General features: G+C 39.3%; 1 protein-coding gene and 1 long non-coding RNA gene across 2 annotated transcripts in view; both read right to left on the bottom strand.

Annotated features, from left to right (window-relative positions):
* Nucleotides 1-17077, bottom strand: part of nudcd1 (NudC domain containing 1) — a 72752-nt gene that overhangs the window by 48889 nt on the left and 6786 nt on the right. Inside the window, exons 4-5 of the mRNA XM_085148018.1 lie at nucleotides 15042-15225; nucleotides 10730-10918 (exon numbers count right to left, since the gene is read on the bottom strand). Coding sequence (XP_085004144.1) covers nucleotides 10730-10918; nucleotides 15042-15225 — 373 coding nt within the window. The remainder of the gene's footprint in view (nucleotides 1-10729; nucleotides 10919-15041; nucleotides 15226-17077) is intronic.
* LOC146492860 (uncharacterized) lies at nucleotides 1080-10723 on the bottom strand. Its single transcript, XR_014871856.1, has 2 exons — nucleotides 5326-10723; nucleotides 1080-4771 (listed from the first exon to the last, which is right to left on the bottom strand). It is a non-coding gene; the product is annotated as an uncharacterized LOC146492860 (long non-coding RNA).

The raw sequence follows: 17077 nt of genomic DNA, 5'->3' as shown, positions 1-17077 counted from the left end.
TAGATGAAACTTTATTAATCCCTCGGGTGGGTTCCTCCGGGAAATTCAGTTTCCAGTAGCATAGCACCGAAAGAAGTTGCATGTTACAGATACATTAAGGGGAATGAGAGTAAGGATATAAGCATAAATACACCATATATACACATATATAGATACAGAATATACAATATGGATAAATACGATTGCTATTCTATAATCGTTTAGATCAATAAAATAGAAAAGATATCATTTGGTCTAAATTGGGTCATGCAACATGACAATGAGCTCAAGCACAACAGCAAATTCACACCATGATGGCTAAAAAACAAAAGAATGAAGCTGCTGAACTGGCTGGCGTCCATGCGACTGCTGTGGCTGAACCGTGTCTCCGAAAACCCTAACTACTGAATAGTGGAGCACAGAGCTGTTAAGAGTTTCACATGACTGTATGCATCCCTTATTAGATTCTTTACTTATAAAAGCAGATGTTTTTGGCATTATTTTTGACATTATGATCTAGCAGAAAATCAAAAGGAGCCTCTTTAAATAACAAGTCATAATTAACAGTTACACAGAAGTCCACACTCCTGTGTTGCAGTTCAATTTTGCCAAACATCTACCCTATTACCCCTAAAATTACAAAGTAAGAGTATAAACCAGCCTCAGAGTGATTTTACATAAATGGATCACATGAAGGAAAGAATTTTACCATATTTATCATAAATGATGGAGGAAGAACTAAATTACAGCGACATTCTTGCGACTGTCATCCGTAAAACAGGCCTCATATTTATCTCTTTGCCGTGTAATCTTTGGCCTGCTTCTTTTGCTCCTCCTCCCTTGCAGATTCCACAAAACCACATCTGGTGGTCCAGTGGCCTGGTTTCCTCACCGTATCTCTTATCCATCTCCATCTTCTTATCTCTTCTTCTACAGATACTTGCTTCGCTTTTCCCCCCTAGTCTTAACTGACGATGTTGTTATGCCAGTAGATCTTTAACCTCCTAAGACCCAAACTCTTTCATGGCATGCATTTTTAATTTCTCTTTGCTATTTGGGCTGTTTGGAACCTGATGAATGTAAAAACAAAGAATTACGTGTTTTGTTTTGTTACCTGATTTTTCTTTCTGAGAAAAATAAGAACAAGTGGATATCAGGCCCTTGTAGAGCAAAATTTAGTATTTTGGTCTAGACAACCCAAAATGTGATGTCCACATATGTGGACCCAGGTCTTAGGAGGTTAAAATTTTCCTTAGGAAGCTGCTGATAAAGGTATGTATCTTATCTTTACATACCCTCCAAGATGTTGCACTGTAGAGAAACACTGATTCCACAGTGGAATTATTGAGTTCCAGATGTTCACCAGCTGTAAGAATGCAGCTCTTGGTTTGCCCATTCTCACTTTTACATCCGTGTCTGTTCCTCCCTGCTTGTAACCAAAGGAACAGACTTCTTCAAGCCTGGATTCTACGAGCGTTACTCCTTCTATGTTGGAAGCATTTATTTTCCAGTGACAATGAAATGCAATAAAGTAATTCACTTAAATTTAGTGCAACGTTCACTTGCCAAGCTAGCAGCTTTGATATGGTTTCAAGCCAGATGCTGACTCATGATTTCTTTAATGCCTCAGTATTACTATGCTAATACAAGCTTTTATCAATGAAGCGCTGCTATTACTCGAATGAAAGAGCTTGCCACATAAATCAAATGATTATCCATTAGCACTGATAGCGTATTTTAATACAGATCCAGATTTATTTTTCAATTTCAATTAGAGTATTTACGCAACAAGTAAAAGGAGTCAATTATAATTAGACCGTAATGTACATTGTGGTAATATGAGGAAGCTGAGGCACTGAACTGCTTTTTTTGAAGGCTTTTTTCACAAACATGACAACCACATTTCCGCTCTAGCCTGTTCTCACCATTCCCCACGAGCCAACTTTCTGCTGCCTCTGACTCAGCACACATCAAATCTTTCCTTTCCTTCAGCTATGACGACGCCTGTGCTGTGTGGTATGCTATAATGAAACGTAGCATGAGTCGTCACGGGGAGCGTAACCAGCATCACCAGTAATGCTCAGAACAGATGTACTCTGAATAAAGTGTAAGTCATAAAGAGGCAATGTTTGTTAAAAGCCTTGTTGGAGAATAGATGAACAGCAGGCATCATGTTGTTCTTTAGATTCTCCTCTAAAAGTTCACAGATGCTTGATAAAATGACTTTGGCTTCCGAGAACATAATCATAAATGGCACAAACAATCCTGTCATAAATCTGTTTGCAGCCTTGTGCTTGAATGGCGTTTTCAAGACTTTATTTCTAAAATAAAGTCCCTTTGAGTCCTTTTCATCTGTTGCTGATCCAACAGGAGATTTACGCAATATTTTCTTTCAGGCTGCAGCTTTTATCCTGTTTTGTCTGTTACCTCAGGTGAAAGGTTTCCACTTTTCTGTAATTCAGCTGCCAGGTATTTAAAAAGCAGTAAAGTACAGCAACCTGATCACTCACACAGCCCGCCTCATTTCACTTACTGAGAAAAATAAGAAATTACCCACATCCAATTTAATTTTGTTGCTATTACCACATTAGTTTGGCAACATATGAATAAAAGTGAGAAAACTAGAGGAAATGCTGCTTCTAGTCAAACTGATCATCGTTTATCGCAGGTATTTTTAGAGCGCTTCTTAAAACAGCACCTCAAAAGTCTTTACAGAAACCACATGCTCTGCAAAAGACGAGGAAAGAAATATAAGTCTATAAAGGCAGGTTCTTAAAAATATTTTTTTAAAATATGGGACAGGCAAAGCTGACCTGACGGTAATGGGCATTAGAGTTACTGAGCACAGGAGCTAAAACAGTAAAAGCCCTCTAGTACTGAACCTGGATGGTGGGACATTTAAGAGCAGCTGAGTGGTCCTGGTTCAGAAATATAAGAAGGTTTGATGCTTTAAAATACTTTCAGTGCGCTCAGGAAAATGTTTGAATTCTGAAAGTACAGGCGGCCTCGACAGGTCAAATAAAATCAGAGGAAAAAATGCTAAATATTGTCAAGTGCATGTCAAAAGCCTGACTCCTTCACTTTGATGTATGTTTTGTCTCTGATTTGACAAATGAGATTGAGGTTAAAGTTAACCTCCTATCCTTAAACGAATCTATTTCCAAGGTCGAGAGTCTCCCTCTGATCTCTCCTCCTACTACTTACATAACTTTTATATGCAGAGAACATCCTCAACCAGTGTTAAGGAATAATACCACTTCATACCATTTCAAATTGACAAGCAGCAAAGTACCGCTAATTGCACACACACACACACACACACACACACACACACACACACACACACACACAACACAGCTAAAACTTGAAATTTATAGATAATTTTTTTTAATTAAAGAAATCTAGCTTAGAAAACTCACAGAATATAGAAAAAAAAATTTGTAAATAAGGCATTTGCAGTTTGTTGTATCCCTTCAGGGGTCGTCTCAAAACAAGAATGCTACAGACACATATTGTTGCACTGTTTACAGTCCTACATCGGCACCTGTCAGCTACTGAAGGTCGTTTCCTTTATAATGATTCTCTTTGCCAGGCCTACATTTAACATGCACGTGTATGAAAGACATTTTTATGCTTTTCTGATTAAAATAAACAAGCCACGCCTGTCCTATTAGTAATCACCTGCAGCTGAATATCATGTCTTACTCTGTGGTTTGCACAGCTCGTAGCAGACTGAGCATGTCACATTGAAATGAACTGACTGCATGAGTTTAGAAAACAGTTTTGTAATTGACACCTATCAGCACTATTTGGGGACTGCACACACATACTTATTGGCTCCCTTTAGTAAATCTCGCCCTTGCTATCTTGCTATGATTTTGAATGCAGCCCAAAAAAAGGTTGATAAACTCGCTCTTGTCTTTCTAACTTCTTTGTCTTCTTCAGGGGTCACCACAGCCCATCATCTGCCTCCATTTCACCTTATAACAATAGCTTCTTCCCCATGTAGTTACCACGGCTACCTTTTTCATGCCTTGTTCTTGAAAAATCAGCGCCAGTTCACTCCTTCTCGATTCCCAAGGAATCCTCTCACTCACTCTACGAGATTGTGTTAAAACAATCAGGTTAAAAGCTCCACTGCCCTCTCAATTAGACATCTCCCTACCTCATCAGCACCAATCACCTTTCCACTCTTCATCCTCTTCACAGGTGCTCTCACTTCCTCCTTACTCATGCTCTGCCCTCTTAGTCCTCTATCTGTGCTCTTCTATCTCTCTCATCATTTCATGCAGATTATTTTGTTTCCAACCATTTTATTTTATTTTATTATTTTATCTTCACTTTCTTTCCTGTATCTATTTTATCTCCACTCGATGTGGGCGAGAAATAATGCAGTTTTTAATCCACTAAATTTGCAGCTACACTTGCTAGTTACATTTAATATTAAAGACTTCACTATGAAAAACATACAACACTCTTAATAATTCTGAGTTGAGCTTACAAACAAGCATAGTGTACTTGGTGTCTCTCGTCACGTTTCAAATGAATTGTTGGGAGTTTCATTCATTACTGACTTCTTTCAACCATGTGATTAATCTCTTTGACTGACTGGAAAAATTAAATGATCTGATATTTACACAAAAGTAAAGATTCAAGTACAAAGAAATGAATGAAAATATATGAAGCAGAACATCATTTTTTCATCTCTCCTTTCCAGTAAACTGACTCCTTGGCACCTGACATCTATCTAACACAAACAAATGCTTCAGAGAGTTAATTTCAATTTCAATTTCTTTATTGTCCCACAAGGGGAAATTAGTTTAGCAGCAGGATATAAATAAACAGAACAATACTATAAATAACAATGACAATAATAGTGATAGAAAGTCCTAGGACAGTTATTTGCCATTGAGGAGACAAGATGCAGTGGGGATAAAAGAGACCTGGAGTCTTTTAGCCTTCCTCACAGGTACTCTAAAACAGCGCCCGGAAGGCAACAACTTAAACTCACTGTGAAGTGGATGGTTCAAACAATTAAAAATAGAATGAGCTTTTCTAAGCACATTTCTATAGTAAATGGCCAAAAGTCCATCTTGCCAGCGCCCTGAAATTTTGCTAGCAGTTTTTACCAGAAGTCCCAACCGATTCTTATTCTTCACCGTCAGGTTACCAAACCAGGCAGCGATACAAAAAGACATCACAGATTCGATAAAACTTCTATAAAACAAAGACAACATCTCAGATGAGACATTAAAAGATCTCATTTTCCTTAAAAAGAACAGTCTTTGTTGAACCTTTTTAGTAGTGGCATCAGCATGAACGATATCGAACATTTAACGATGTCACACTGTTATATTTTCCCCAGTACTGTTAATAATAAAACATTTGAAGCCTCACACTTTTGCCTGTATAGTATTTGTATTTAATTTTTTTCTTGGTGCTTAAACACCTGTTCTAACTTTGGACTTTTATAAACTTAAACAGAAGATAAAAAATTGCTTTTGCTTCAAAATGAGCACAATTTCAAGTGGGGGACCATCTCTAATAATGAGGTACACACCCACGACCAGAAGTTTTCATTTGAAGCCTGCGTTTTAAGCTTCCACGCCTGAAGTTGAGAACTAAGTCCAGGGTGAGTTATGTGAGTTATTTACAGTAATGTACACTGTGAATCCCCCACAATGAGACTGTCAACGCAGAGCTGTCTATAATGGCTGGTGGAGTTCAATCAGATCCACAAAATATCAACAAATTTGCCTCCAAGACATTTTACCTAATTTCCAAAACTGAAAATCAAGCTAAAGAATCATTAGTTTGAAGCTGAAGGAGATCCAGTCTGCATCACAGAGGCATAAATGTAAAAGGGACAGAACAAGACTTCCAGGCAGCGATCTAAAAGTCCAGAGGTGCACTGGAAGAAGATCCTGAAGGTGAGAGTGAGGTTTTCGACTATTCCCTTTAACCCCACTTTGTCCTTAATTTAATTACGATTAGAACCGCATGATTTTTCTCAAGCTGCAGTTTCTAAAACGTGAGGTGGAAGTGTTTTATTATCATAACAATTAAATTAAAATATTCTTTCCTGTAAGCAACTCTTAGAACTACCAAATAACAAAAAACATGTTTAAATAAAACAAAAAAGCAAGATTAGCATGAGCGAAATCATGTAATTGATGCGCAAACATCTCTGTACCAACCTTCACATCTATAACAGCATCATAAACAACATACGCTGATTATTGCCGAAGCCTGAGCAATTAAATTGTTCCAACTATGCAGCATCAAACCAACAGACCTGCTCCGTATTTGGCGTAGACATGAGAAACTAAGAGTTGTTCATTATCACCTTTTGTTGTCAACAAAGAAACTAACGAGGCAGGAGGAGGTTGCCAAATCTTCTATTTCATTTTCCCAATCTTCTTTGCTCAGTGTTGATCTTTTTTGTTTATCTGTGTTGGAACTCAGTCAGCTGAAGTTTAAAATAATCCAGTTTTGTGCGCCTATGCATCACTATAAATGACTGAACTCAAGGTTTTTGGTGTCCTTGTATTGGAATAATCGTTTCCACCCACTTGTTTGGACATATTCTCTGTCATCGATATACTTTTTCTATACCCACATCGTCTCCTTAACACAGCACCAAGTCACTTCTATCTTTTCTGCTCCCTCTCTCGTCACTTACAAGCCTCTTTGAACATGTCTCCTCTCTTGACATCTAATCCATTACCTTTTCTTCGAAAGGAGAAAGTAAGAGTGCTGATAAAAGGATTGCCTGAAAAGCTGCCATTACTCTGCTTCGGCACCATCAACATGCACTTTGCCCTCTCTGGGTCATGTTGTGGGGTTTTTTTAATATATCTTTTGAAGGAGAAGGTAGCTGTTTGTCTGCTTGTTTAGAGGTTGTGAGTATAACAGAGTTTAAAAACAAGAAAAGGGCCAAGATGGATACGAATGTTTAGTTCAATGTTTTTTGGCTGTAAAGTGGATCTATTATGAGTTTCCTTATTTTCTGTCTATATGTGATGGATTCTCGTACAAAAGATGGTCAAAATTTCAAATAATGTGCACAAATAAGCCCTGTCAACCAAAAGCTTCAAACCGCTGTAAATACTTAGTTTCAAAGTTTTCTCTATTCTTGACTCTGTATGATGCCATATTGAAGGGATCAAATGTTAGGCTGACTTTATCCATCATCATAAAGTCCAGGCTCACCTCCATATCGGCCTGTGTGACATCAGACGTTACATATTCAATAATCTCACTGCTCTCCTTGAACCCGTCTTTGTCTCTCTCCCCATTTCTCACCTGTACGACCGTTGTCCTCTGTCTTCCTAAAGACGCAGATACGTTTACGTAGCCTACTGTTCTTCTTGAAACCAGCCCAAGTTTTCCACGAGATTCCAGCAAATGTTAGAGGGCTTTCAAACCGATACGGGAAATGTTCCTACTTTTCATGACCATTCAAGCTTTTCTAATAACATTAAAAGAACATTTCGCTGCCTTTTCATCTTTACTTGTTTAATTTATGCCTTCGCTGAAAGGCAGAGAGCAGCATGTTCCTGAGCCGACGTCGAGAATCAATCAAAACACTTTAAATATCAATATGACACCTTTGACCGCTCGACTTGTCTTAATTGGCTCCCTCACATGAAATATAGAAAAGGAAAATATTTTAGTGATGATTGAATTTAAGCCACATTATGCAAAATGCAGAAATTCCACAGTCAAGGACACTTTATTAGGTACACCTTGGCTTGGACCCTGTTTTCTCTTCTGAACTCTTTTCATTTGTGATGGCACAGATTCAACAAGGTACTGGAAAGATTCCTCAGAGATTTGGGGTCACACTGACATGATAGCATCATAAAGTTGCTTCAGATCTGGCTGCGCATCCATGATGTGATCCTCATGTTCCATCACATCTCAAAGGTGCTTGAACTGGATTGAGATCTGGTGACTGTGGACGCTATTCGAGTACATCAAATTCATTGTCAAGAAATCAGTTTGAGCTGAATTGAGCACTGATATGAGGCAAAAAATCAAGACTCAGACCAGAAGCACTGATGGTGAAATGTTACTTTAGTAACCAGGATTAAAAATAAAATGCTGCACTGCCCCTTTAATCAATTTGAAATAACTAACAGGTAATTTTTATAATAATTTAAAAGTGAGTGGATCCTGTATACCAAATAACTTTTTTTCCACTGTCTAAAATGTGAGAACATGCAGCCCCTGAGTCAGAGTTAAAGAGTCTCTAACTGTGGAGCAGTGTGCAGACAGGGTTTATTTTCGGCATTATTAATTAAGTCATTCCATTACTTAACTATCTAATAAAATTATTCATGACTAGTATGCGGCAGGCCTACAGCAAGTCATCCAAAAAAAGGGGGGAAAAAAATCACTCTCACTGCTGAATTAACTGAACTTTTTAGTCAAAGCTCGTCAGCGAGACCGAGAGAATATGCTGAAGGCGTCTCACAGGTCCTGTGCAACAGGAATAAATGGCCTGGAAACACATCTGTGTACACAGACACAGAACACCTGACCTGGCAGAGACCTCAGTCTGATTGGGAATATTCTGCTGCCTGCTCAGACGTTTCTATGGCGACAAGTGAACGAGTCGGTGTGCGCATTCAACCAGCAGCTCGGAAAGGTAATGAGCGAAAGGAGTCGACGTGACAAGCAAAAGCAACCGCGTAATGAATCTTAACCAGAAACAGTCCAATTACAGAAAAAGTGGGAGGGGTGGCAGTCGCACGTCTCATGGTGGAAGGCGGGAATGCCACTCGGATCTTTTATTTCACTTTCTGTCACCGTTTTAACAGATTCGCAGACAGCTTGACTTTCAGGTCAGTTTCAGACAGCATTTCTGAGACAAAAAATAATCCAAAAAAAAAACCATCACTATAAATAGGATAAATGACAAGCCGTGTCACATCATTTTTAAGTGTTTTCTCACAGTCTCAAGCCTGAGCAGCACCGAGTCAAAGATTCTGATGAGGACAACGTGACTTTTCCTATATTAGGTCTGCACTCTGCACAAATTCTGTTGACAGAGATCACCAGGGTCAGAAATGAGCGGCGGCACTGTGGTAAGGACGGGAAAAAAACTGAAACAGGACTTCTGTTCCTTGCCAAGAGTTAAAATTACATGCACTTCTTTCCATGCATTGTATATACAACAGCTCAACACAGGTATGTACTATTACTGCTGATTTGGGTTTCTTGCATCTCAACACTCCTTGAAGAAGATGGACTTGTTTTTATTAATTAGGATTTATTTTGGAAAGTTAACTTCATGAGATAAAGTTTGTATTTTTCTTATTCTGACAGCTCAAATGCAAACACTAAAAAGCTTACACGTAGCTTTATTAGATACACATAGCTAAAAGAATGCAGTCTAAAGCAGAAACTTCTGAGGAATAAAAAAGATGAATATGAAATGAAGCCAATACGGCAGTCAGGAGCCAACTACTGCAGTATTGAATTACAGTTCTTTGAATGGCCAATTAAGCTGGCTGCAAATGTAAGTCCATTCTGATCAGCTCTCAGGCCGCGGTGAGTCTTATCGGCGATAATGACGAATCAGTGTACAGAGACGAGGTACGACAGCGAACGGACTGCTGGACAAAACAGAAGAGACGATTGTTGACTTTAGAAGATCAGGGGTATCCACTCTCTGCCGGAAATATTGTAAAGACCACAAAATTCCTCAGTGTTCACCTGTCAAAAACACCAGCTTAATAGCCAAGAAGGACCAATAGCGTCTCTCCTGCAAAGGCTGAGCAAAGTCCATCTCCTGCGCCCCCAGGCCTGTCGAGAGGTTCCTGAGCAGCTGCATCACTAGTATGGAAACTGCACAGCAACAGATCTCAAAGCACCCTGCAGTGCACAGTGAGAACAGCTGAGAAGATCATCTGAGGCTCTCTTCCCTTCATCACACACGTTTATTTTTCCACACAAACTGCATTTGAAAAAGCCACCAGCATTGTGGATGACCCCACGTACCCCTCTCACAAACTTTTACCCTCCTGCTATGTGGCAAGAGGTACCAAAATATTCAGGCCCTCACTGCCAGACTGTGTAACAGTTTGTTCCCTCAAGTCATCAGACAGCTCAATACTCAGGAAATGGACTGGCAACAAAACTGCACAGACACACACACACACACAGACACATATTTGTACTCTGTATTATATTTTAATTATATATTGGTATTTTTAATGTTCTGTGTAGCCTTATATATCGCATCGTGTGGTCCTGGAGGAATGTTTTTTAATTTCAAGATGTACTGTATTATCTGTATGTTACCTATATAATAAACCTCGATTGGATTCTTTTTCCACAGGCCGTCGCTCTGATGAACACTTATATCACTTATATATTGCCTTGTATGTACTGTATATGTGGTATCCATCTATATTTATTAGTCTGTTGTGTTAAGTACATTGAAAACAAAGGAGAAAAAGGGGCCTAATTCCTTGTGTGTGTACGCATACTTGCAACAAAGATGATTATTGCTATGATATTGTTGAAATGACAGTCAAAGCTACTTTACTTGATTTTAACCCTTGTGTTGTCCTGGGGATGTAGGGCAACAGGTGTATGGAAATCCCGAGGAGTTAAATAAGCACCCTTAGAGCCTGAAACAAAGGCTGCTACTTGTGCATTTAATGTTATAACAGCAGGCGCTGAGTAACATTACTCAAGCTGCTCGCTGGCAGACTTCCCAGCGGCACCTTTCACCCACCTGTCTTCTCCACCTCCATGGGCTCTGGCTCAGGCTGTTCCACAGGTCTACCATCCACATGTGTAAAAACGAATGGCTTCTCTGATGCCAGCATCAGTCCCTTCCCTTTGGGCTCCAACGCTGCATAGTGAGGCACCGACTTCCCCCTGAGGATCCTCCTCTTCTTCACCTCATACTTTTTCTCCTGACCTGCGTGTGGAAATCAAAGGACACAGTGATCCCTGTGTAAAGTAATCTTTTCTAAACTCAGACGGAGACCAGGAGGAGTAGAAAAATATCTCATGTCAAGAAGCACTGCATGTACAGAACTCCCAGCAGTCCTTTCAGAGCGTGCTCAAGCCACTCATATTAGAGGGGATTGTTTACTTCCGTAGGTATTTTGTGCAAGGTATTAGCTTTTCAAAAGATAGAGAATGTGCCTGCAACCTGATAGTCAAGCAGAGCAACTGTATCATGGTTCCTTTCCCTATTGTTGGTTTGTTTTAATGGATAATGATGTCATCTTAAGGATAATGCACATTTCTCTGCTTTTCTCCGTTTTTCCATTTACTCAGTAACTGCATCTTGGTGCGAGGATACAAGGATGTGTTGAAACTTTTAAGTGTGAGCTTTATGATCAGTCTGTAAGTTTATACTTGTATTTTTTAAGTTAAAAGTTAATTTCAAATGTAGCATTTATTCTATATCATCTCTAAATTACCAGTTTGAATGACTAAATTGAAATCTCTCTTTCATGGACAACTGACTGAGCTTTAGATTCAACAAGCTGGAACCTGTAGCTGTTTATCTGCAGAATATAAAAAGGAGACCTTGTGACAAGAAGGCAGTCGATTTGCTAAGCCAACAGGAAAAAGAAATCTGTGTGGAAAGTGAAAAAGCAGCTCCTGGCTATTCTACATTAACATCATCCGCCACGCTGCCCCTCAGTAAGACCTTTCTACTGCTCCAGTGATTCTACTGGGCAGCTTCCAGGCTTGGGTTTGTGAATGTGAGCAGCAGATTAAATAAGAACAAAATAAAACAAAACATAATAACAAAATAAGCAATTTTTTTAAACTATGTATTTAGCGCTATTATATTTTAGCCTAAAATTAGTCTAAGATGAGAGGGGAAATGCTAAAACATCAAAAATGAGGTATCAATAAACAATTTTATAATCTCTTATTTATAAATCATAAAGACAGCGTTAAAAGTTTGGCTCTGAAAAACCTGGGCATGATTTTCATGATATGATTTTGTGCCCTTACACGTTTTATTACAGTGATTCCCAACGTGTGGGCCGTGGCCACCTGGTGGGCCGTGAGGGTACTGCAAGTGGACCGCTGTAACAAAAGAAATTCACCTTGGAACTACACACAAGTATGTAAAGTTACATATTTATATAAATGTATTTATGTATCTAAAAATGAATTAAAAAGGTGCGGTGGTGTGTGTGATGGACCCAGGTGCGTACACAAGTGAGTAGATGAGAGTGAACTTAACAGAAAGCGAGCCTTTATTATGGCTGAAGACAAAGTGTACAAACAAAGCAGGGATAGCGTGACTAAACTAGACTATAACTAAACTGGGGAAACTAATACTGTGACAAACTAAGAAGACTCAGAGACTATGATGCTCTAGAGATGGCACGATACCACTTTTTTATGTCCGATACCGATACCGATATCATAAATTTGGATATCTGCCGATACGAATCCGATATAGTGTGTTTTTTAATCAATAAAACGTTTTTTTAATATCTTGCTGCATTTTGTATAACTTTATACTCAAGTTTAAATAAATAACAACACTAAAGCTATTCTGTTATACCTGTATGTAAAAAATACACTGCGCCCAAAATATTTCATAGTTCAGCAACACTGATCAATCTAATAAACTTAAACCTGCTCCATCCTCCCTATTCTGGTATGAGTACTATACTAATAGGGTTGCAAACTCCCAGCAAAAAAAAAAAAAAAGGGAACCACCCTCCACCTCATGATGCTTAATCGATGTAATCAAAATTAATTTGATGCAGGGGGAAAATGCACAAAAATAAATTATTTTTCAAGAATAATTAAATAAATTCAACATCTTTCTTCAACAGAATTGCAGACTGCACAGATGGTATCTTCCCAAAGGAAAAAGTAGTATAGCTTACTATATTAGACTTAACAGTTACTATATACAGTAATGGACTTCTATATATTTTACATCAGATTAAAACTTTGGGTGTAAGAGTCAGATAATTATTTATTAAAAGCTAGATATTTTAAATGAGAATAAGAAAGAAAAGTATGTCTTTGTGCCCCCTTTTGCCTGTTCATGCCCTATCAGCCCCCCCTGGCTACACTTTGCTAGATCCGCCCCTGCACAGTTACCAGCCGTCAGCTAGTAGAAAAGGATCCTGGTGTAGAAAGTAATATTAAATAAATTCTAACAACAGCATATCAAGCTTAAACGTGCTGCTGTTGTTCAGCTGCTGGTTTCCTCTTTCTGGTGAGAAGTGGGCCAAAAACAAACAAGAGAGACGGACTCGCGACAGAAAAGCCGATCAGCTGATCATTAAGCAGTTTCACATTGAAGTAGCAGCAGGAGAGAGAGAGAAGAGGCAGTCGCTCCATATCTCGGTTGTTAAGCTTAATGCTTTACAAACATTCAGAGATGAACTTACACACTTGCTTTACTTCTCTCTGGGATCACTTCCTCGGAGATGAAATGCTGGTTTGCTAGCAAGGCTACAAATACAAACAGCCGCTCTATCACGTGATGCATACTGCTGCTACGTGCTACGGTTATGAGCCGAGTTACCCCGTGTCGCAAGTTTTGTGAGGTGCTTTTTTGATATTTAATGGATCGGATTACATTTTTTATTTCTCACCGATATCCGATCCAGTAATTTGGGTCAGTATCGGACCGATACCGATACCTAATATCGGATCGGTCCATCTCTATGATGCTCACTGCAAAGACTGACCGTGAAAACATGGAGGTGAGAACACAGACGACGCGACACTGAACACAGCAAGACTGAGGACTAAATACACACATGAGGTGATCAGGGGAAGTGGAGACACATGAGGACACAGCTGACTAGAATAAAACATAATTACAGCACAGGGGAGAGTAAACCTAAATGCAGTGAACAAAGACCACCAGACTCTTTCAAAATAAAACAGGAAACCCAGAGACATGAAGATAAATCATGACATGACATTAACATAACCACACAGACATGAAACATGATAGGTAGACGCACGAATCAGGGAGACTGAGTACAGGGAGGGATGACAGAAACAACTAAGAAATTAACTAGATCAAAAATGGATACAAAAATACATAAAACTCAAACACTGGGTCACACGACCCAGCCCATGGCAAAAAGTGGTAATAGGAGGTGGTTAGTTTGTGATATTACTCTCAATGCTCTTGTATTGATGTTTGTGTCCCGGTGGCAGCTCGGTCACACATTGGCCTTAACACTTTGCAAATGACTGGGTAGCATTAGCAATTTAATAGCCAACAGTGTATGGGGTTTATGTTTTTTAAAAACATTTTCACAGAAATCCATCAGTTTCTCTTGTATACTGATTAGAGGGAAGAGTTAAGCTTGGGTGGGCACCATGGGATTTTCTGGTTTTAAGTGGACAGCAACACTCTTGACTTTGGGAATGACTGTTTTATTACATGAAAGGTGACACTTCACAAAAGGTGGCTTTTTCCTGTGCTTTTTAGACTTTCCCTTTGGATTGGTGTTATTATTTTGTGGACCACCAGTCATATGTTTGAGGGGCTGGTGCCACTCCAAGTCCCCATTTGGCCATGTTCCTAGCCCACACCAAATAGCCTTGATTAGCATTAGCATAATTAGGTTTAGTCAAACAGTGAGATACTAAATAAGCAGTAAAATATTAAGCAAATATCAAAGCGATGCGTCTTTAAATCCAACAAAATGAAGAAGGGACTCTCGAAAGGCTGTTGTTTTTTTCTACACAATATTTGACTCATCAGTCACCGTGGTATTCTTTCTCGGCAAGCACGAGGACTTTAATGAAAATCTTTCTTGCCAATGTTTGCTTCAGAGTGCACTAATCTCATCTGGGACATAATATTTAAAGTCCATTAAAGGAAGAACATGACTAATACGCTATTACGGTTTAATTAAGAAGGGTTTCAGTTTTCTACTGAAACACTGTTCACAGAAAAAAAGGAGGCAAGGAAATTAAAATTAAATCACAGGCTTTGAAACTGATATACTAATCATTTATGACACACTGGTCTTATCTTACTTCATGCTCGATTATCATACTCAGTCAATCATCGCACCACCCACCTTGTCCTGCAGTGTTGGCGACTGTGATCCACTCGAGAGACACTGAGTATCCACTTCCTTTGGTTTCCTCCGGGTCTTTCTGGACACGGAGCAGCAGAACCTCCATGCTGTGAACGCCAGCCTGGACGTGTGAGACGCTGTGGAGGATGGTGAAAGGTTCCCCCAGGTCTTCATTGAACAGTGGCTGCAGGCACAGTAACAAGATGATTTTTAGGAATCTAACAGGGTACTGCTGCCAGTATGGGAGAAAAAACTGTCACCAGAATCTTTCAAATGTAAAGATCCTCATGTACAGATATGCTGAGATAAAACGAGTGGTTTAAAGTAAATGATCTGTAGTGCTACCAACACAAAGCCTCAAAATCCTACATCAAGTTGTTCTCAAGTTATCGTATTCACGAGATTTTCAGGTAACTTTAACTCAGACCTATGAGCTTGAGGTCAAAGTTAAAGGGATTCAAGCTCTTACAAGGTTTTTAGTAGATACACCAATGGGACCAAAATCCTAGGGGACTTCCTTCTCAAGTTATTGCATTTATTCAGAAAACTTGACCTCTGACCTTGATTTTGAGATCTAGGTATTTGAAATTCAAACTTGTCGTGGATTTTTAGTAAACACACCTATGGCGTCAATTTGAAGCTCCTACACTGCCTTGTAAGTATACCATACGAACAGCAGCACAGATGATCAAAGTAAAGTTTGTGATCATTGTTCAAGGTTAGTCTTTAAAGCCTCAGTCACACGATCGTGGCTCAAGAGTTGGGAGTTCGCCTTGTAATCGGAAGGTTGCCGGTTCGAGCCCCGGCTCGGACAGTCTCGGTCGTTGTGTGCTTGGGCAAGACACTTCACCTACCGCCTACTGGTGTTGGCCAGAGGGGCCGATGGCGCGATATGGCAGCCTCGCTTCTGTCAGTCTGCCCCAGGGCAGCTGTGGCTACAACTGTACCTGCCTCCACCAGTGTGTGAATGTGAGAGTGAATGAATAGTGGTATTGTAAAGCGCTTTGAGGGGTCCCAAAAAGCGCTATATAAATGCAATCCATTATTATTATTATTAATCTTCAAGACCACCAATCCCAGATGACTGGCGAGTGGTTGCTGAAGGTTGCTGGTAGTCATTCTGTGAAATTGGTGGCTAAGAGATTATAGGGTGCTGCACCAAAAACCTTCTCATGATAGCTCTGATTGCTAGTAGACTGCCACAGTCGCCCATAATTTAATGGAAGATACTGAGTTGTTTGCCAAAACGTCAAATGACCTTCGAATCACAGGCGATCAAAGCAGTCTGTTAGCAATCAAAGCAATCACAATGACATTTGGAGTTGTAGAGGTCTTTACAACCAATTTCATCTAGTGACAGCCAGCAACCACCGGACTGCAAGTTAAAGAAATCAGTCGTGCAGCTACAAGTGAACAAACTATTTAATCTGCCACCCTGCTTTCATTGAGATTTATTTCGTTATTCAGCTCAAGCCTCTGTTACCTCTGCTTTATATAATCAATTGCTGTCCCAGACAGTCTGAATATTTGCCATGTACATTTAAATCTTCTTCGCAATTCTTGTTAATCATTTGAAACAAGTTCAAATGCAGCTGGAAATGTAACACAGTCTAAGCAGAGCTGTATTGTCTCCTAAAAATAAGACTAAAATAGCTTTTGAATGAATTGACCAAGCAGAGATTTATCCTTGCATTATCTTTTAAAATGGAAGAAATGATAAAACGTAAATAGTTATACATATTAGTAGCTATAGGCACATGAATATAGCTGTGAGATGTTTTAATGGAGCATCAAGTGTTGCTAAATGGCTTTAAATGGTCTACTCTGCACTCAAAAATGGAGACATTTCTCTTTATTCTTCCAATAAAATGCTAATTCAAGCTAGTATTTCTAAATCAGGGTCTTCAGCTGTCTGGTTGAAAAAGATTATGTGATCCCAAGAAGCCCAAATTGAATGCATAAATATCTGGCTTATGAGACACTTTATTATTGTACACATGAAACACACACACACACTAACATAGACTGAGAGATGC

Source organism: Neolamprologus multifasciatus, chromosome 22 (assembly GCF_963576455.1).
Source record: "Neolamprologus multifasciatus chromosome 22, fNeoMul1.2, whole genome shotgun sequence".
NCBI classification, from domain to species: Eukaryota; Metazoa; Chordata; class Actinopteri; order Cichliformes; family Cichlidae; genus Neolamprologus; species Neolamprologus multifasciatus.
Note: the sequence above shows the minus strand (reverse complement) of the source record. Positions and strands in the feature narration are given on the sequence as shown.